The following is a 20,072-nucleotide window of genomic DNA, read 5'->3' on the forward strand; positions in this document are numbered from 1 at the left end:
AAGACATGACTTTGTTCATTAATAAGGTCTTCTGTAAATTTCTTGTTTCATTAAATGCTGGGGTTTATTTTACCCAAATGTAGATGAGATTTAGAGGATCCGATCGATTGTTCAACATGTCTCAAAGTAACTGGGACACACTGCCTCTCTGAACACTCTTACATGGGGCTTCCCAGGTGGTGCAGTTGTAAAGAATCTACCTGCCAATGCAGGAGACTCAAGAAACACAGGTTCGATCCTGGGTCAGGAAGATCCTCTGGGCCACAGTCCAGGGGGTCAGAAAGAGTTGGGCATGATTGAGTGTGTGCACATGCCTGTGTGCATACACACACACACACACTCTCTCTCTTATATAAAGCACTGTATGCTGGGCTATTTTTGTGGCAGTGAGGACTGTATCTCCTACAAAGGTAGAGTATGTCCCCATTTTTGCCTTTTTAGAAAGCATATCTTTCTGATTTTGATGTTTTGGCATCATTATAAGCACAGGTTGTATATGTGTGAACTACATATAGAGGCATACACAAACACAAACACTCTTTAAAAATGAGGAAGGAAAGTGGTAGTTCAGGGCATGTATTCTCACTGTTTTGTCTGGAATGGTACATGAAGATGAAGTAAGTTGCTTTGTTTGAAGGTGAAAGAATTGAGATAGGTTGTTCTGCTTGTCCTGTAGAGGTTGTCTGAACCAGTGTTGTCAGAGTCAGTTAGGAAGGCATTTAAAAAGCGATGATCCCACCCTCAAAAAACCTGATTTCATAGTTCTGCGATGGTGCCCAGGGGTCTGTATTTTAAATATAAATTACCTTAACTGCAGGTGTTCTACATTTTGGAAAACACTGGTCTCTAAGGTATTTCAAAGATAGATGTACTAAACTTGGCTTAATAGATTCTTCTATTTTTAATGGCTTGATCATGTAACTTTTAAAAGTAACTGATTTTGTATTCTATGGTAGTTTGTAGAGCTTCATGACTTATAAAACAGAAGATGCCTCTTCAAAATATTATGTCTGAATAAGCCAGATACTTTTAAATTCTAAATCATTGGTTATAAAAAAGAAGTATGAAAATTTTCTTTGTTGTTAAAAGATCAATTCTTCCTTCTAAATTGTAAGAGTAGTCAAGTACATTTTTACTCTTTCAAAAACTATCACTGTGAAACAAATTCTCTCATTGTAGACTTTAGGAACAAATAAGGGCCTATTAAGTAAAAACTCCCCTTTTACCAAATATTTCATTAATGATAAAAAGGAAAACAACCTGAGAATAACTGATTTTTCTTCCAGCTGAAAATTTAATCACAATTATATATTCTGTTATAGTTAGGTATGAATTAATTACATAGTTCCCAACAGGTTTTAACTATACATTTGCTAGTATGAATTTTAATTAAAAACTAATGTATATTAGAACTCAAGAAGCATATTTTGTGGGACATATTTTCATATTTTTCTAAGTGTTTAGTCCCAAAGACAGCCCCAAAGCAAAATTATGTATGTTAGATGGTTTCTAGATATGTATTACGAATTGAAAGTTTCAAATTTTCTCCTTCAGGTCAGGCAGGATCATTTGTGAGCAGGAATTCCAGAAATGCCTAGAAGTTGTTATCAATTTCACATGAAAAACTAATTCAAATTTTGCTTTTAGGGATTACAACATGGATTTTTTGACTTTGAGACATTTGATGTGGATGAATATGAACATTATGAGGTTTGTACATTTTAATTTTTTGGAAGCTATAATTTCACGTTGATTAAATTGTTCTTTTATTCCTAGCACTCAGGTATTACAAATTGATTGACTGCTAAATAAAAGCATTCTGCAGTTTTCTATAGTTGTCAGCTTCATCCTTTCAGCTTTGATTATTGCCTTTGAACTAGGAGTTATCAAAATTTTAGTTTAGGAAAATACCTAAAATACCTAAAATACCTCTCTATATTCTTTCATCAAACCTTTATTGACAATTACTTTGAACCTTTAGTTTATAAGAAAAAACAATCGAAAAGTATAATTTGGTAGTAAAATCATGTACTTTTTAAAAAAAATCCAGGTTAGATGAAAACAAAACCAGATTTGTGCCTTGTAATATTTTTGACTGTGTATATCTTGATTTGAAATGTGGCTGAATGTACTCAGTTCTGAGAGTTAGTTGATTTTTTTTTTTTTTCACCATGGCATCATTACAAAGGGTTCCCCCAGTGGCTCAGCCATAAAGAATCTGCTTGCAATGTATGAGATGCAGAAGAGGGGTTGGGAAGATCCCCTGGAGGAAGAAATAGCAACCCACTCTAGTATTCTGGCCTGAAAAATACCACGGACAGAGAAGACTGGCAGGCTCCAGTCCATGCAGTTGCAGAGTCCAACATGACTGAGTGACTAAATATAGACACATACACTATTACAAAGTGTTTGAACAGTGTCTTGCCTGCTCAGCAAGGCAGTTTAGGCAAAGGCTGTCCAAGTTACATTGTGCTATTAGGAGGTGTTAGGGAAGAGCACTTCCGGATTAGTAGAGGAGTCTTCAGTTCAGTTCAGTTCAGTTGCTCAGTTGTATCCGACTCTTTGCAACCCCGTGAACTGCAGCACCCCAGCCCTCCCTGTCCATTATCAACTCCCGGAGTTTACCCAAACTCATGTCCATTGAGTCAGTGATGCCATCCAACCATCTCATCCTCTGTCCTCCCCATCTCCTCCCACCTTCAATCTTTTCCAGCATCAGGGTCTTTTCAAATGAGTCAGCTCTTCACATTGGGTTGCCAAAGTATTGGAGCTTCAGCTTCAACATCAGTCCTTCCAATGAACACCCAGGACTGATCTCCTTTAGCTTGGACTGTTTGGATCTCCTTGCAGTCCAAGGGACTCTCAAGAGTCTTCGCCAACACCACAGTTCAAAAGCATCAGTTCTTCATCACTCAGCTTTCTTTATAGTCCAACTTTCACATTGATACCTGACTACTGGAAAAACCATAGCATTGACTAGATGGACTTTTGTTAACAAAGTAATGTCTCTGCTTTTGAATATGCTATCTAGGTTGGTCATAACTTTCCTTCCAAGGAGTAAGCATCTTTTAATTTCATGGCTGCAATCACCATCTGCAGTGATTTTAGAGCCCAGAAAAATAAAGTCAGCCGCTGTTTCCACTGTTTCCCCATCTATTTACCACAAAGTGATGGGACCGGATGCCATGATCTTCGTTTTTTCTTCACTCTCTTCTTTCACTTTCATCAAGAGGCTCTTTAGTTCTTCTTCACTTTCTGCCATAAGGGTGGTGTCATCTGCATATCTGAGGTTATTGATATTTCTTCCAGCAATCTTGATTCCAGCTTGTGCTTCATCCAGTCCAGTGTTTCTCATGATGTACTCTGCATATAGGTTAAATAAACAGGGTGACAATATACAGCCTTGACGTACTTCTTTTCCTATTTGGAACCAGTCTGTTGTTCATGTCCAGTTCTTTTTTTTTTTTTTCATGTCCAGTTCTAACTGTTGCTTCCTGACCTGCATACAGGTTTCTCGGGAGGCAGATCAGGTGATCTGGTATTCCCATCTCTTTCAGAATTTTCCACAGTTTATTGTGATCCACACAGTCAAAGGCTTTGGCATAGTCAATAAAGCAGAAATAGATATTTTTCTGGAACTCTCTTGCTTTTTCCATGATCCAGTGGATGTTGGCAATTTGATCTCTGGTTCCTCTGCCTTTTCTAAAACCAGCTTGAACATCTGGACGTTCTCGGTTCACGTATTGCTGAAGCCTGGCTTGGAGAATTTTGAGCATCATTTTACTAACATGTAAGATGAGTGCAATTGTGCGGTAGTTTGAGCATTCTTTGACATCACCTTTCTTTGGGTTTGAAATGAAAACTGACCTTTTCTAGTCCTGTGGTCACTGCTGAGTTTTCCAAATTTGCTGATATATTTAGTGCAGCACTTTCACAGCATCATCTTTCAGGATTTGAAATCACTCAACTGGAATTCCATCACCTCCACTAGCTTTGTTTGTAGTGATGGTTCCTAAGGCCCACTTGACTTCATATTCCAGGATGTCTGGCTCTAGATTAGTGATCACACCATCGTGATTATCTGGGTCATGAAGATCTTTTTTGTATAGTTCTTCTGTGTATTCTTGCCACCTCTTCTTAATATCTTCTGCTTCTGTTAGGTCCATACCATTTTTGTCCTTTATTGAGCCCATGTTTGCATGAAATGTTCCCTTGGTATCTCTAATTTTCTTGAAGAGATCTCTAGTCTTTCCCATTCTGTTGTTTTCCTCTATTTCTTTGCACTGATCCCTGAGGAAGGCTTTTTTTTATCTCTCCTTGCTATTCTTTGGAACTCTGCATTCAAATGGGTATATCTTTCCTTTTCTCCTTTGCTTTTCACTTCTCTTCTTTTCACAGCTATTTGTAAGGCTTCCTCAGACAGCTGTTTTGCTTTTTTGCATTTCTTTTTCTTGGGGATGGTCTTGCTCCCTGTCTCCTGTACAATGTCATGAACCTCCATCCATAGTTCATCAGGCACTTTGTCTATCAGATCTAGTCCCTTAAATCTGTTTCTCACTTCCACTGTATAATCATAAGGGATTTGATTTAGGTCATACCTGAATGGTCTAGTGGTTTTCCCCACTTTCTTCAATTTAAGTCTGAGTTTGGCAATAAGGAGTTCATGATCTGAGCCACAGTCAGCTCCCAGTCTTGTTTTTGCTGACTGTATAGAGCTTCTCCAATTTTGGTTGCAGAGAATATAATCAGAATGATTTCAGTCTTGACCATCTGGTGATGTCCATGTGTAGAGTCTTCTCTTGTGTTGTTGGAAGAGGGTATTTGCTATGACCAGTGCGTTCTCTTGGCAGAACTCTATTAGCCTTTGCCCTGCTTCATTCTGTACACCAAGGCCAAATTTGCCTGTTACTGCAGGTATTTCTTGACTTCCTACTTTTGCATTCCAGTCCCCTATAATGAAAAGGACATCTTCTTTGGGTGTTAGTTCTAGAAGGTCTTGTAGGTCTTCCTGCTGCTGCTGCTGCTAAGTCGCTTCAGTCGTGTCCAACTCTGTGTGACCCCATAGGTGGCAGCCCACCAGGCTCCCCCATCCTAGGTCTTCCTAGAACCATTCAACTTCAGCTTTTTCAGCGTTACTGGTTGAGACATAGACTTGGAGTACTGAGATACTGAATGGTTTGCCTTGGAAACAAACAGAGATCATTCTGTCATTTTTGAGATTGCATCCAAGTACTACATTTTGGACTTTTGGACTTTTGTTAACTATGATGGCTACTCCATTTCTTCTAAGGGATTCCTGCCCACAGTAGTAGATATAATGGCCATCTGAGTTAAATTCACCCATTCTAGTCCATCTTAGTTCACTGATCCTAGAATGTCAACGTTCACTCTTTCCATCTCCTGTTTAACCACTTCCAATTTGCCTTGATTATTGGAGCTATCATTCCAGGCTCCTATGCAATATTACTCTTTTCAGCATTGGACCTGGCTTCTATCACCAGTCACATCCACAACTGGTGTTGTTTTTGCTTTGGATGTGTCCCTTCATTCTTTCTGGAGTTATTTCTCCACTGATCTCCAGTAGTATATTGGGCACCTACCTAGAAGCAGTCAACTTTTCCTGAAATATGAGACACCAGTAGACTTTGAGTAGGTTGACCATTCATGAAAATGAGCTGTTCTGTCAAAGTTCTCCAGGGTTGTAACATTTATCACTGTTCTTAGCAGGGCTTCCCTGGTGTCTCAGGTGGCAAAGAATCCACCTGCAATGCGGGAAACCTGGGTTTGATCCCTGGGCTGGGAATATCCGCTGGAGAAAGCAAAGGCTACCCACTCCAGTATTCTGGCCTGGAGAATTCCATGGACTGTATAGTCCTTGGGGTCACAAAGAGTCAGACACGCCTGAGCTACTTTCACTTTCACTAGCAGGACAAGGGTAGCCCTCACATTCTGGTCTCCAGTTCAGGATGTGTCTATTCGGATATCCTGCTTACATGTTACGTTTGACACATCTGAGAAGAAACTAATCATCTTTCACCCAAACACGGGCTTTGGCTTTGTTCATCTGTATGAATGGCATCACCATTCTACTGTTCACCCAGGCTCAAGACTAAAAACATCACTTTTTCCCCCTCCGTAATCTGTTGACTATTTGAGTTCCCGTTGCTAGGGCCCCAGGGGTGTGTTTCGTCTCTCTCTTCCTCTGTGTTCTCATTTCCTTCCCGTGGCTCAGGTGTTGCGTCCTCTCTGGTAGACAATTATAACTGCTCTTTAAGGAGCCCAGGCCCCTTCTCCCCTTGGTCTTTTACACACTTCACCGAATGGTCTTAAAACAGAGTTCTTGCCTTGCCTTGTCCCCACACTGGCTGCCACTCTCATTACCTGGCTGAAATGAGGATAAATTCCCCTGTCCTGGCATTGTTAGCTTTGGATGCAGTCCAGCCCACCTTGCTGGCCTGTCTCCTGTTCCTTTGGTGTGCGCACTCTGTGTTCCAGCCCTACTGGGCTGCTTATTTATTGTTTCTTGAATGTCTCTGCACCCTGGCTGAGCTTGTTTTTTCCAAATACCCGTCACCTTTAACATTTTCCTCTCATGGGTGTAAAATCCTACACAGATCAGCTCTCACCCTTTACAATATTCTCTCCCCCTCAGTTTCATGTGTCAAGATTTGTGCTTTCCATTTTTCTTATATTATGGCTATTTGCATAAAAGCTTTATTTTCCTTACTAGACTGTAAATTCCTTGTGGACTGAACATGACTAAGTGGAAAATATGTCCTGTGTTCTTGGATAGAAAGATTTAACATCATAAAACTGCCACTTCTCCCTAAATTAATACGTGTAGTACAATTTATTAAAAATCTCCAAAGAATTTCTTCTTCTTAAATTGTAAAAACATTGTTATTGTGGCATTTTTATTGGCTTGGCCAAAAAGTTTGTTTGGGTTTTTCCATATGATGGTACAGAAAAACCCGAATGAACTTTTTGGTCCACCCAATAGTAGTGTCAAAAAAAAAAAGGAATCCTACTACCCACCCCCACCCCCCAAATAATTAGGAACAAAAAGATTGCATTTTAAGGGGGAAGGTTGAATAAATAACCTGTAGTACAGATACACCATGGAATGTCATGTAGTGATTTAAAGAAATTGACTTGAGCTATGCCACTTTTCGTGAATGATTTCTATTATATATTGATTGGAAAAAGTTGATACGGAAGAGTGCTTATAACCTTCTATTTTTTGAACAAACAATAACAAGACCCCCCCCCCCCCCACCTTGTACATATATCTGTCTATCTGTATTATATGACCAAAGGTATCAGTAATTTCCTATGAAGTGAGTGAAGTTTAAATTGTATAGGTCCCTATTTGCATGGAAACCATTTTTGTGTTCATAATTTTATATTCTTTTTTTGAAATGGGCCTCCACATTAGATAAGTTTCAAGTCTCCCCCAAACCTGCATCTCTGCCCCATGTATATGAACCTGCAGAAAAATATATGGCAAAACATTGGAGCCATTTCAGTGAAAGGAGAGATTGGGGTGGAGGTTAGAGAGGGAGGAGGACAAAGACCTACCACAATAAAGAGAGAAAACTAGTTGATGATTTACTTACTCCTTTATCTTTTTTAAAACTTTGATGGTGACGTTGAGAGTTAGTTGAAAAAGCTGTTGAAAAACCTAAACATAGTTTAATTTTATTTTTGAGAAGCATGAAACCAACTAACCAAAACTCTGATAAGAATGTGATCACATCTTAACCTGAATGAATAACAATGACCATCAGCCAGGTAATGGGAAGAGCGGAGGCAGTTGGTGAACACTTGAAAAGTTTTCCATCAAATACTTCCTTTTAGAGAATGATTTGTCTATTCTATCATAAAGCCTATAAAATAAAAAAATCACAAGTAGCTGTGTGATCAGCAGGTAGGGGGCATTTCATAAATGCTGCTTAAGAAGCAAGTGGATAAATAAAGGAACTCTTCCTGACAATCTGTGGGCCCAGTCGTTTGTTGTCATAACTTGTTCCACTGTTTGCTCTACTTTAGTGAGTCTGGACATTTGGTAAACTTGTGGAATAGCTAAGTTCATATCCTTCATTAGCTCTAACAAAGTCAGTATTCCAACAAAGTCTGTAGTTTTCAAAGTAAAAGTGTTATCATTGATAGCAAATTATGAGAATGTAAGTCTTAGATGATAAGGAAATGCTCAAATTAAAGCTTCCAAAGGCACTTCTTGACTAAATCACATTTAATACATGACTCAAGAAAAAGCCTAAATTGATGATATAGCAGTTCTGTGTGAGCTTAAAAGGGAGCCTTTTATTTATTTATTTATTTTTGGCTGTGCTGGGTCTTCGTTGCTGTGCGTGGGCTTTCTCTAGTGGTGAGTGGGGTTACTCTTTGTTGCTGTGTGTGGCCTTCTCACTGTGGCGGCTTCTCTCATTGTGGAGCACAGGCGTGGGCTTCAGTTTGCAGCTCTCAGTCAGGCTCAGTAGTTGTGGCAGATGGGCTGAGTAGCTCCTCAGCATGTGGAATCTTCCTGGACCAGGGATCAAACCCGTGTTCCCTCCATTGGAGGTGAACACCTATCCACTGTACCACCAGGGAAATCCTAAAAGAGAGTCTTGTGATAAGAATGGTTCTTCTAATGTTGTTCATGACAAGGTCAGCAAAGCACAGGAACTACTCTGCTCATTCTGCAAAAGGGTCTAGAGCAGTGCTGTCCAATAGAAATATGGGAGTCATATTTGTGTATATAATATATATATTCAAAAATTCTAATAGCTGCATTTTAAAAAGTAAAAAGATATGATGAAATTAATTTTAATAATGTGTTTAATGCACTGTACCAGAAATAATATTTTGATATATAATCAATGTAACAATTATTAATGAAGTATTTTATATTTCTAATTTTGAATTGAGCCTTTGAAACCCAGTGTATAGTTTATAGTGCAGCACATCTCAGTTTGGACCAGTTACATGTCAAGTGCTTGGTAGCCAGACATAGCTGAAGTGCAGATTCTTCAAGGACAGGCTTGCCAACGAACCATCGTAAATGACATGAAGCCTAGGATGATGGAACAGGTTACATCTTGCAGCTTCAAGTGTTTTAATTTTTCATGTAAGAATTAATTTCAAGGCTCTATTCTATTTAGAAGGTTTGGACTAAGATATCTCAGGCTCTTACATTATTTTTATATGACGTACAAATAGTCCATTGTGTAAATTATTGATAAATAAAAGCATTTTCTAAAATACGGTCTCTTTAGGTCCTTTGCCAAGCTGTTGTAGAACTATATTTTTGATCATATTTGCACTGATCAAATAGATATATTCTAGGAGCTATGCTGGGAGGATCGAAAAAGTAACTGCAACATGAGGGCCCAAAAACTTCTGCTAAGAATCAGTGTCCCGTTTTCCAACAGGTTTCTTAAGGTATTCTCTAAGAGCTTGAGAACTAAGAACAGTCACTCCTTTGAAATCTAACCATCAATAAGTTTATTTGAAAAATTAAAATAGACCTTTTACTCTAGGGAAAAACAGTGAAGATGAAAGAGTATGAGTATTCAAATTATGTATCTGTAGGTACGTGAGGGGCTTCCCTGGTGGCTCAGAGGTTAAAATGTCTGCCTGCAATGCAGGAGACCTGGGTTCAATCCCTGGGTCGGGAAGATCCCCTGGAGAAGGAAATGGCAACCCACTCCAGTGCTCTTGCCTGGAGAATCCCATGAACGAAGGAGCCTGGTGGGCTACTGTCCACGGGGTTGCAAAGAGTCAGACACGACTGAGAGACTTCACTTTCACTTTCTTTCAGGTACATGAGGACGTGTATCCTCTCTAGCAGTAAAGCTTAGTGACTGTTGAAAGTATAGGAAAATATGCTGTTTGTAAGACCCTCAAGTAACACCCATACACAGAATCTGCCTTCAGTCAACCTCTGTTCCTTTCTGGGGAACTACGCTTACCGAGTAGGACCTTGTTGAAATACCACTGCTCCCTAATGGTGCTACTCTTAAGCAGTCATTATTCATCAAAGAGAATTTAAGTTATATCTTTAGTTTCTTATTTTGATTGTCCCCTAAACAAGATGGGACTTTCCACTACGTACAAGAAGGCTTGCCATCTTTGATGATGTCCCTTTGTTGGGCATACACAGATGACTCACAGAGCAGCACCCTATTTCTAGCTGTGGGGAGGGGAGAGAGAGAGAAATGCATAGAAATGGAGCTTCCAGGGCAGCATTTGGAGTGGCCTCATCAGTGTGCCTTACATCTATGACTGCATCTAGAATTTGGCCTACGCAACTCTGAGGAGCTGCTTTAAATATCTTTTTGGGATCAGCTAGAGCTTCACGTTAATGTAAAACCTACTTCAAAAGCTAAAAGATTGCCTTGACTTCTTTCTTGGAGCTATTTCCTTTCTGCCATTATGTTTTTCCTCCATAAGTCATCCCTTTATTTTGAGGAAAAATGCTTCCTATGAAATAATTTTATCAATATGAGGATATTTCCCAGAATATCAAGTAATTATTAACTTGATCTGGTGCTTTTACGTGCTGGCAAACCTGGGGCATTTCTTTACCACGGGTTACTTGATGGAAGTGGTTGGAGCTGGGTTTGGCTTCGGCAGGCCTGACGACAGACAGACTGGTTCCTGCTGATTTGAGTGGAATCACAGTACAGGGCTTCCTTTTGTTTTCTCTCGTCATGGCACGTGTGGAAAATGCGACTGTATTTGATCAGCACCGTGTGATCATAGTTTGCAGCTTTTGGCGACTGGCCTGGGATCCCAGGCTGCCCCAGCCCCAGCCCAGGCAACTCCATTCTGTTAAACTGATTGGGAGGCTTTGTTCTACAGAAATAAGGTATGCAGGTTAATGTTTGTTATATGAGAACCAAGAAGCTGTATCACATTCTTTATGGCCTCAATTTGGTAGCTTTTCAGTTAATTTATTGAACAGACATTTATTAAGTACTTCCTGTTTGTTCAGTATATTTGCTAGGCCAATATTTTTTTTCAGAAGGTACCCTGGAATTTCGTTTCTCCATGGGTGGGTTTAGAGACTGTTCTTATCAGCTGCCGTCATACATTCCGTATATTCTTGCGCCTCATTCTGCAGGTGTTCTCACGTTTGACCCTTCCCACACGCTTCCATCTTTGTTTCTCAGATTGTCTATGCAGCATTTTTCGCTGATGTACGACAGGCTGAATGCGGAAAGTTTTGCTTCTGAGACTCAAGCAATTCAGCAATTCATAAGTCATCATTATTGCTATCATCGCCTCTTCTAGAAGGTGATTTCACATTTTCTTGGCTGCATTGCAATGGAGCCCATCTGGGAACTGTGAGAAAGTGTCAGTCGATTCTGAATGCTTGGGACTGGCTGGGATTTTCTTGGTCCTTGGGTGTCTTCCATCAAGTCTCCACATCACTCTCAGAGACCATGTTTTAGAAATTACGTCTGCTTATATCACTCCCCTGCTTTAAGTCTTCCATGGGCTCTACCCTCAGGTAGAGAGAGTGTGGAGGAAATGCATACCTCCGAGTGCAGCACAGAAAGCCCTCTGGACGTGGGCTTTGCCGTCTTCCCGGGTTTGTCCTTTTGCCTTCCTCCTCACACCCAGTCTGCATAGCTGCCTGGATGGCAGTGTTTCTTCATGCTTTTGTGCCTTCACACATGTTCTTGTTTCCTCTTCCTCCTCCTTGTGACCTTTTCTCCCCTGCTCAGAGTATTTATGTATTTGCATGTCTTAAGCCTTGGATGGCAAGGAGATCAAACCAGTCAATCCTGAAGGAAATTAACCCTGAATATTCATTGGAAGGACTGATGCTCATACGCCAATACTTTGGCCACCTGATGCAAAGAGCTGACTCACTGGAAAAGACCCTGATGCTGGGAGGGATAGAGGGCAGGAGGAGAAAGGGGGTGGCAGAGGATGAGATGGTTAGATAACATCACTGACTCAATGGACATGAATTTGAGCAAACGCCAGGAGATAGTGGAGGACAGAGGAGCCTGACCTGCTGTAGTACATGGAATCCCAAAGAGTTGGACACGACTTAGCAACTGAAAAACAACAAAAACAACAAAGCTGTTCTTAACTCAGTGGTTGCTCTTCTCACATAGCCTTGTGTGATGCTCTGTGACATCCCTGCACTCTGGGTACTTGAAGTCAAAAACTGTGTCTCACTCATTTTTGTATCAATAAGTAACCCAGTAGCATAGAATACTCATAGTGGGCTGTCATTAAATGTTTATGAAGTGAAAGAACTAATGAGTAAATGGGCGAATGGGTTCTAAAAGCAGGAGTATAACACATTTCAAGATATTTTACATTATCTGTTAACACTAACTACTCTTTGATGGCAAATGAGCAAGACGTATTAATTAAGAATCCATTCTGATTTTGTAGTGACACTCCAGGGAGAAAATTTATTGATTACGATAGGCAACTTCTTGAAATGACATTTCTTTTTTTCCATTACCAGCCAGTCTATGAAGCAAGAGTGAGTTGTTATTTTCTTTTTTTAAAAAAACACTTATTTGCAACACAGATTGCTGGATATTGTAATCTTCCACCAGGGCTAGCATGTAATGTCAGTTTAGTTTAATATATGAACAGAGACTGTCCCCAGGTTGACTATGTCATTCTTCATTGCAGTTAATAAGTAAATTGTCAAATGATCGGGCGGGGTAGATGCCCAATATTGCCCTTTTGTATATACCTTGAAAATAAAGTTTGTCAGGACTCTTATCTCTCAATGTGTCACCTCAGGTCAACTGCAGGAATATTTGTTGAACAGCTGACGTATGAGGTTTCAAGACTTTGCTTTCGATTAGAATTTGTATAGCAAATTAGAATGCAATCTAATGTTGCTTCGGCGCTCAGCTTTCTACACAGTCCAACTCTCACATCCATACATGACCACTGGAAAAACCATAGCCTTGACTAGACGGACCTTTGTTGGGTGTTCATTGGAAGGACTAATGCTGAGGCTGAAACTCTGATACTTTGGCCACCTCATGCGAAGAGTTGACTCATTGGAAAAGACCCTGATGCTGGGAGGGATTGGGGGCAGGAGGAGAAGGGGACGACAGAGGATGAGATGGCTGGATGGCATCACTGACTCAATGCACATGAGTTTGGGTGAACTCCGGGAGTTGGTGATGGACAGGGAGGCCTGGCGTGCTGTGATTCATGGGTTCACAAAGAGTCAGACACGACTGAGCGACTGAACTGAACTGAACTGAATACTGCTTGGTTTGTCGTCTGAATGAAAGAACTGGGGGGAAAAAAAACAAACGTGAATTTCTGGCACTGTAGTTTTGAATTCTTGTCAAAGCAAGCTCCAGAATGCAGGTATATGAGCATGTCCTCACACTTGGAGGGACTAGGGAGGTGAGCCTCCCAGGGTGACTATTAAAAGAACTTTTAGAAGCATTTCCCTAGAGCTGTCCTGTAGGGTTGATTATACCCCCAAAGACCACAAGTTTAAGGAAGCAATATTCATCTTCTTGGACCTAGTGTTTTCACATCTACTAAACACTGTACCCATTGCTGCTTCAAAGATTGTGTTGGTTAAATCTGTAAAGTGTCTTGAGGTCAAAGAAATTCCCCATTTTTTCCCTTCCTCTCTATTGTTTGGTCTCTGTCCTTCCTTTCACCTCCACTTCTAAAAAGAGCAATTTTGACTTTGTTGTCACTTACTCATTCAACTGATAATGGGTTTTGCGTTGACCCTTAAGATTCAACTGAAACTGTTCTTGCCTGATGCAAGAGTTAGCCAGACCGAATGGTTGACTTGGTCTTCTTCCTACTTGATTTACTCTGTGGCCACTCTCTAATTCTAGAAACTCTCTTTCCTCAGCTTCAAAATTCTGTCTCTCGCTTTTCTCTTCCTTCCATCTCTGGACATGTCTCGGGCTGCCTTGCAGGTTCTTTCTCTTCCTTTGGCCACCAGAAATGCTACTGGTCTCTAGGCCATATGATTTCTGGTTCAAGGCAGGTCAAGAGGATCTAAAGTAATGGTGTAGAGTTTGATTATTATTTAAAGCCAAATAGCGAGGCAACTTAATTTAAACCAGAAACCTCAAATATTTACTTTGCTTTAAGCTCACAAGTGCCAGTCATGACAGCATGTTTGTGTTTGTATAATACAGTTATATTGTCAACACTATTTCATTGTTTCAGAAAGTAAAGATATATAAGAAGGTGTTTTAATGAAAAAAAAAAAAAGACCTTGTAGTTCTGTCTTTATTTTTAAAAGAATCTTTGTGCCATCATGAAACCTCTTATGTATGTGTTGATAGCATTTATCAAAGTTTAAGGCAACTTTTTCTTTAATGAATGTCTTAGTTCAGGCTGCTGTAACAAAGTATTGTAGACGGTGTGGCTTAAACAATAGACATGTATTTTCACAATTCTGGAGGCTGGGAAATCCAAGATCAAGACACCAGCAGAACTGTTGTCTGGAGATGGCCCTCCTCCTGGTTCATAGATGGCCAGATTCTTCTGTGTCCTCCCCGTGTCCTCACAGAGGGAGCTTTCTGGGGGTCTCTTATAAGGCCACTAATCCATTCATAAGGGCTCCATCATCATGGCCTAATCTCCCAAAGGTCCCACTTCCTAATACCATTCCACTGGGGATTTGGGTTCAACATGTGAATTTTGGGAAGGCACAAACATTCAGTCTATGGCAATGGGTAGAATGGAGATGGTAATAACACCAACCTTAAAGGTTGCCCTAAGGAAATAAGTTGCATGTAATCCTGTAGTGCCTAGTGCAGAGCCTGTGTATATGTGTTTGCTGTTATTCTTATTAATGTTATTTGTTACTTGTTTTCATACTCCTTAAGAGAACAGAGGGAATATTTTTTATTTTACATATGACACCAAATTATAGTCCTTGATACATAATAAAGGCTTAACAAATATTTTAATGAATTTTGAATCATGCTTAAAAACTGTTTATCTGTATTGTATTAGAAAACACATCTGTTGATGAAGGAAACCAGTCCAGTAATTGTCAACCCAAACGTCTATTTTTTCTCTTTTACTCTCTGTTTTTATAGTGGTAAAATGGCCAAATGTTTTTCCATATTCTTTTCAGAGACTGTGACCATCTTAACAGAGGGATGCCTTCTTAGAAGTTGTAAAAATCTATGTGTTCAAATCAAATTAGATTTTATTTAATTCTTATTCAAGAAATTTTTCAGTTTTAATGCCGTTTTTCTTTTACTTTGTAAGAAACATTGATTCCTTTTTTTTTTTGCAAATTAAATGCACCGGGAGTATTCCAAAGAAATGTGGTGAGTCTTTTGTTAAGTTTAAGTATCCCAGAGTTACATGAATGTTAACACATAAATGTATCAGTTTCAAGAACTCGGATTTTCATTTTGGGGTTTTCTTGTAGTGAAGAACACCTGCGGTTTCTCTACATAGGTTGTAGGTTTTAGATTGGAAGAGGTAAAATCATTCTCTCACTTCACCTTTGCCTAGGTGTTAGTTTGTAAAATGTTGTAATGTTGGAAAGTATCCTAAGTTCCTGTCTGATCTAGGTTTCTTGGAAGTGCGTGTGTGTACGTGTGTGCACATGTGCACACTCGTATGCACAGGCACACACATTTAATTAGAAAAACCAATTTGTGTCATCATAAGTATTTTATAATTGATAAATATTGACATTTGTATAATCTACTGTGAAAGAAGGCATGGATATTAATTTTGGAAACTTACCAGTAAGTTTAATGTATTACTCAGTTAAAAGCTATAATTTTCTTATTAATTTTTTTTTGTTAGATTTGGATCTAAGACCTAAATCTTACTGTTTACACCATTAACCTTATCCAAGCTACTAAATGTAGCTCAGTATTATCTAACGTTTATCTAATGTTTTTGGGTGGGCAGACTTGGAAACATTCTTTTGGTTCTGTGAGTGAGTCCATTGCCTCTCTCCATATAATTGATTGAAGAAGGTTACTATTTAACCAAACAGATGTCTATAATCCGAATAAACAGACATAGCACAATGTATTTATGTAGGCCCACTTCCTGTTCAAGGATATAGGAATAGTAAACATAGAAACCTGTTTTCTTCTACTGTTCATAAATAGTTGGTTTTAGCCTTTTGGTGATTACGGCATAGCTTTATTTTTGAATTTTTAAAATGTTTTAAGCTTAGCAATTACTTGAGAGGGATATTGGGCCATTAATTTGACTGCTTTATTTAAATAAGAAAATGTTTAATTATCATAAACAGCTATATATTAGATTCTTTATTCAAATTGTTCTAAATAGCAGTGCTTGGCATTTAATTTAGCATGAACTCTCATAGCATCTCTAAGATTTTATTTAGGACATTATAGAGATTTTATGTTTATCATAATTAGATTAATGCAATTCAGACATTTACAAGGTGTCATGTAAAGTTTCATTTATAACTATTTATAGCTGGAAAGAACCATCTGCATTTTAAACATGAAAATTATACACCTAAATTATGGTTTTTGTGAAAATCAAATCCAATTGGCAGTAAAAGTAATTAAAGTAGAGGCTCCAGATTTCTTTGGTGGCATTACTCTAAATGGCTGAGTGGTAAAGAATCCGCCTGTCAATGCAGGAGAGGCAGGAAAGGTGGGTTCAGTCCCTGGGAAGATCCCTGGAGGCGGAAATGGCAACTCACTCTAGTATTCTTGCCTGGAAAATTCCATGGACAGAAGAGCCTGGCGGGCTGCAGTCCATGGGATCATAAAGAGTCAGACACAGCTGGGCACCTGAGCTTGCAGGTGCACACCTGAGCTCTTACAGCAGAGAGCAGACTGTATTTGCCACAGATCTCCACACTGAGGTCTGTGCCGAGTAGTGGAGGACGGAGCCTTTTATATGGATTACCTTGGCCCGGCAGAGAGAACTGCCTGCCTTCCCTGCCTGGGCAGGTACCTATGCAGTGCTGTAGAGGGTGGAGGCTTGGAGACTGGAGGCTGCACCTGGTGGTGGGGTGGGAGTAGGGGCTGGGGGTGGGCTAAACTATGCTTGCGGGAAGAAGAGATACGTATGTTTTGTGATGCACTGCACCACTGTGTCCCAGTAGCATGCAAAGTTTGGGTGCCCTCAATCCTGCCCTGGTGTTCCATGGGTTCAGAGGCACACCAGGAAGGGAAGAAAGTGAAGGAGATAAAGGAGGAGTGGGAGGATGCTCGACCCCTTGCCTGGTGTTCAGGTGTTTCCTGAGGGTCCTAGAGTGTGTAGAGCAGAGACTGAGAGCTGTTGATTAAAGTCAGTCCACTAATGTGTTTTATTTGGTTTACTAGCATTTAAAAACTTAATTTAAAATGCTTCAAATATAGAGAGATTTTACATGAACATCCAGTTGGAAGATCGGTCATATTCAATCAACTTTCCTGTGGTCAGTTGGCTAGGACTGAGGAGCATTTGCCTCTATTTATATGTTTCTTGCCTTTTCATACTGTTCATGGGGTTCTCAAGACAAGAATACTGAAGTGGTTTGCCATTCCCTTCTCCAGTGGACCACGTTTGGTCAGAACTCTCCACCATGATCTGTCCACCTTAGGTGGCCCTACACAGCATGGCTCATAGTTTCATTAAGTTAGACAAGGCTGTGGTCCATGTGATCAGTTTGGTTAGTTTTCTGTGATTGTGGTTTCATTCTGTCTTCTCTCAATGGATAAGGATAAGAGGCTTATGGAAGCTCTCTGATTGGAGAGACTGACTGTGAGGGAAATTGGGTCTTGTTCTGATGAGTGGGGCCATGCTCAGTAAATCTTTAATCCAATTTTCTATTGATGGGCAGGGCTGTGTTCCCTTTCGTTGTTTGGCCTGAGGCCAAACTATGGTAGGGGTAATGAAGGTGATGGCGACCTCCTTCAAAAGGACTTGTGCACAGTTCAGTTCAGTTCAGTCGCTCAGTCGTGTCTGACTCTTTGCGACCCCATGAATCGCAGCACGCCAGGCCTCCCTGTCCATCACCAACTCCCGGAGTTCACTCAGACTCACATCCATCGAGTCAGTGATGCCATCCAGCCATCTCATCCTCTGTCGTCCCCTTCTCCTCCTGCCCCCAATCCCTCCCAGCATCAGAGTCTTTTCCAGTGAGTCAACTCTTCGCATGAGGTGGCCAAAGTACTGGAGCTTCAGCTTTAGCATCATTCCTTCCAAAGAAATCCCAGGGCTGATCTCCTTCAGAATGGATTGGTTGGATCTCCTTGCAGTCCAAGGGACTCTCAAGAGTCTTCTCCAACACCACAGTTCAAATGTGTCAATTCTTTGGCTCTCAGCCTTCTTCACAGTCCAACTCTCACATCCATACATGACCACAGGAAAAACCATAGCCTTGACTAGACGGACCTTGGTCAGCAAAGTAATGTCTCTGCTTTTGAATATACTATCTAGGTTGGTCATAACTTTTCTTCCAAGGAGTAAATGTCCTTTAATTTCATGGCTGCAGTCACCATCTGCAGTGATTCTGGAGCCCCCCAAAATAAAGCCTGACACTGTTTCTACTGTTTCCCCACTTATTTATTTCATGTTCCTGACCCTGCAGCAAGCCACTGCCTTGGGCTCCAAAATCACTACAGATGGTGACTGCGGCCATGAAATTAAAAGATGCTTGTTCTTTGGAGGAAAAGCTGTGATAATCCTAGACAGCGTATTAAAAAGCAGAGACGTTACTTTGCTGACAAAGGTCCATCGAGTCAAAGCTATGGTTTTTCCAGTAGTTATGTAAGGATGTGAGAGTTGGTTGGATCATAAAGAACTCTGAGTGCCGAAGAATTGATACTTTTGAACTGTGGTGTTGGAGAAGACTCCTGAGAATCCTTTGGACTGCAAGGAGGTCAAAACTGTCAATCCTAAAGGAAATCAGTCCTGAATATTCATTGGAAGGACTGATACTGAAGCTGAAGCTCTAGTACTTTGGCCACCTGATGGGAAGAACTGACTCACTGGCAAAGACCCTGATGCTGGGAAAGATTGAAGGCAGGAGGAGAAGGGGATAACAGAGGATGAGATGGTTGGATGGCATCACTGACTCTATGGACATGAGTGTGAGCAAGCTCTGGGAGTTGGTGATGGACAGGGAAGCCTGGCATGCTATAGTCTATGGGGTTGCAAAGAGTCAGATGTGACTGAGCGACTGAACTGAGCTGATGTCTCTTGCCAGACCCTTATGACTTTTGGGTTTGTAGCCCCTGCAGTAGACCCTGGCTGTCTCCAGTTTGTGGTATACCATGATGGTTTGATGAGCCTGTCTCTCATTCCTGACTTCTGTTTCCCAGTTTAAAGATCAGCACTGACAAAATATAGCAACCTACAAAAACAAACAAAAAATGGAGATGTGTTCCTCATGACCCAGATATTTTTAGGTTTTTTTTTTTTTTCATTGTTTAAAGGATGTTTACCATATTCATGGAAAGTGCTTGTATTTTATGTCTTCTGTTTTTTGCCTTTATTTCTTGCCAGGACAAGCAATGTTTGTTTTCATTTCATTTTCATTGCAGAGTAGCCAAGAGACAAAATTATTTTCAGCAAAGTATCTCCACTTTAAATAAAGTTTTCTAAACTTTTCTAGATAAAAATGCATAAACATTTTGAGAATCAGATTTTTTTGTTAAGCTGTATTATTTTGTCTTCATATATGTCCAGTTAGTCTAGTACTAATAGAGTGAAAAGCAGTTTTATTTGTAAGGGTTTTCTAAATTGTATAAGGATTATAAAATATTTTTCTTCTCTTTTCTCACAAAATCCTCCCAGCGAGTTGAAAATGGTGACTTCAACTGGATTGTTCCAGGAAAATTTTTAGCGTTTAGTGGACCACATCCCAAAAGCAAAATTGAAAATGGTAGGTTTTTCTTTACTTTACCCTCCAAAAATTTGTTTTAGTTCATCTTCTTTCATTTCTTGATTTCCTAAGATAATGCTTTCTTTTGGTAATATTCTCCAAAGAATATTTATTAATTAAAAAATCAAACAGTAGTAATCAGTATGTTAAATTTAGAGTTTAGTAAGTGGAACTATAATCACTGTTTACAACTAGCAAATTTGTAGGTTGC

At 40.0% G+C, this 20,072-nt stretch overlaps 1 protein-coding gene across 15 annotated transcripts in view; it reads left to right on the forward strand.

Moving 5' to 3' along the window:
- The window catches only part of CDC14A (cell division cycle 14A), a 183,866-nt gene that overhangs the window by 88,347 nt on the left and 75,447 nt on the right, over nucleotides 1–20,072 (forward strand). For all 15 annotated transcript variants that reach the window (XR_011258734.1, XR_011258736.1, XR_011258733.1 and 12 more), the window contains 2 exons: nucleotides 1,648–1,710; nucleotides 19,774–19,861. Coding sequence is in view for 10 of the 15 variants with exons in the window: in XM_069598887.1 (XP_069454988.1) it covers nucleotides 1,648–1,710; nucleotides 19,774–19,861 (151 nt within the window). In the remaining 5 variants the exon portion in view is untranslated. The remainder of the gene's footprint in view (nucleotides 1–1,647; nucleotides 1,711–19,773; nucleotides 19,862–20,072) is intronic.

This window comes from Ovis canadensis, chromosome 1, assembly GCF_042477335.2.
Source record: "Ovis canadensis isolate MfBH-ARS-UI-01 breed Bighorn chromosome 1, ARS-UI_OviCan_v2, whole genome shotgun sequence".
Taxonomy (NCBI): domain Eukaryota; kingdom Metazoa; phylum Chordata; class Mammalia; order Artiodactyla; family Bovidae; genus Ovis; species Ovis canadensis.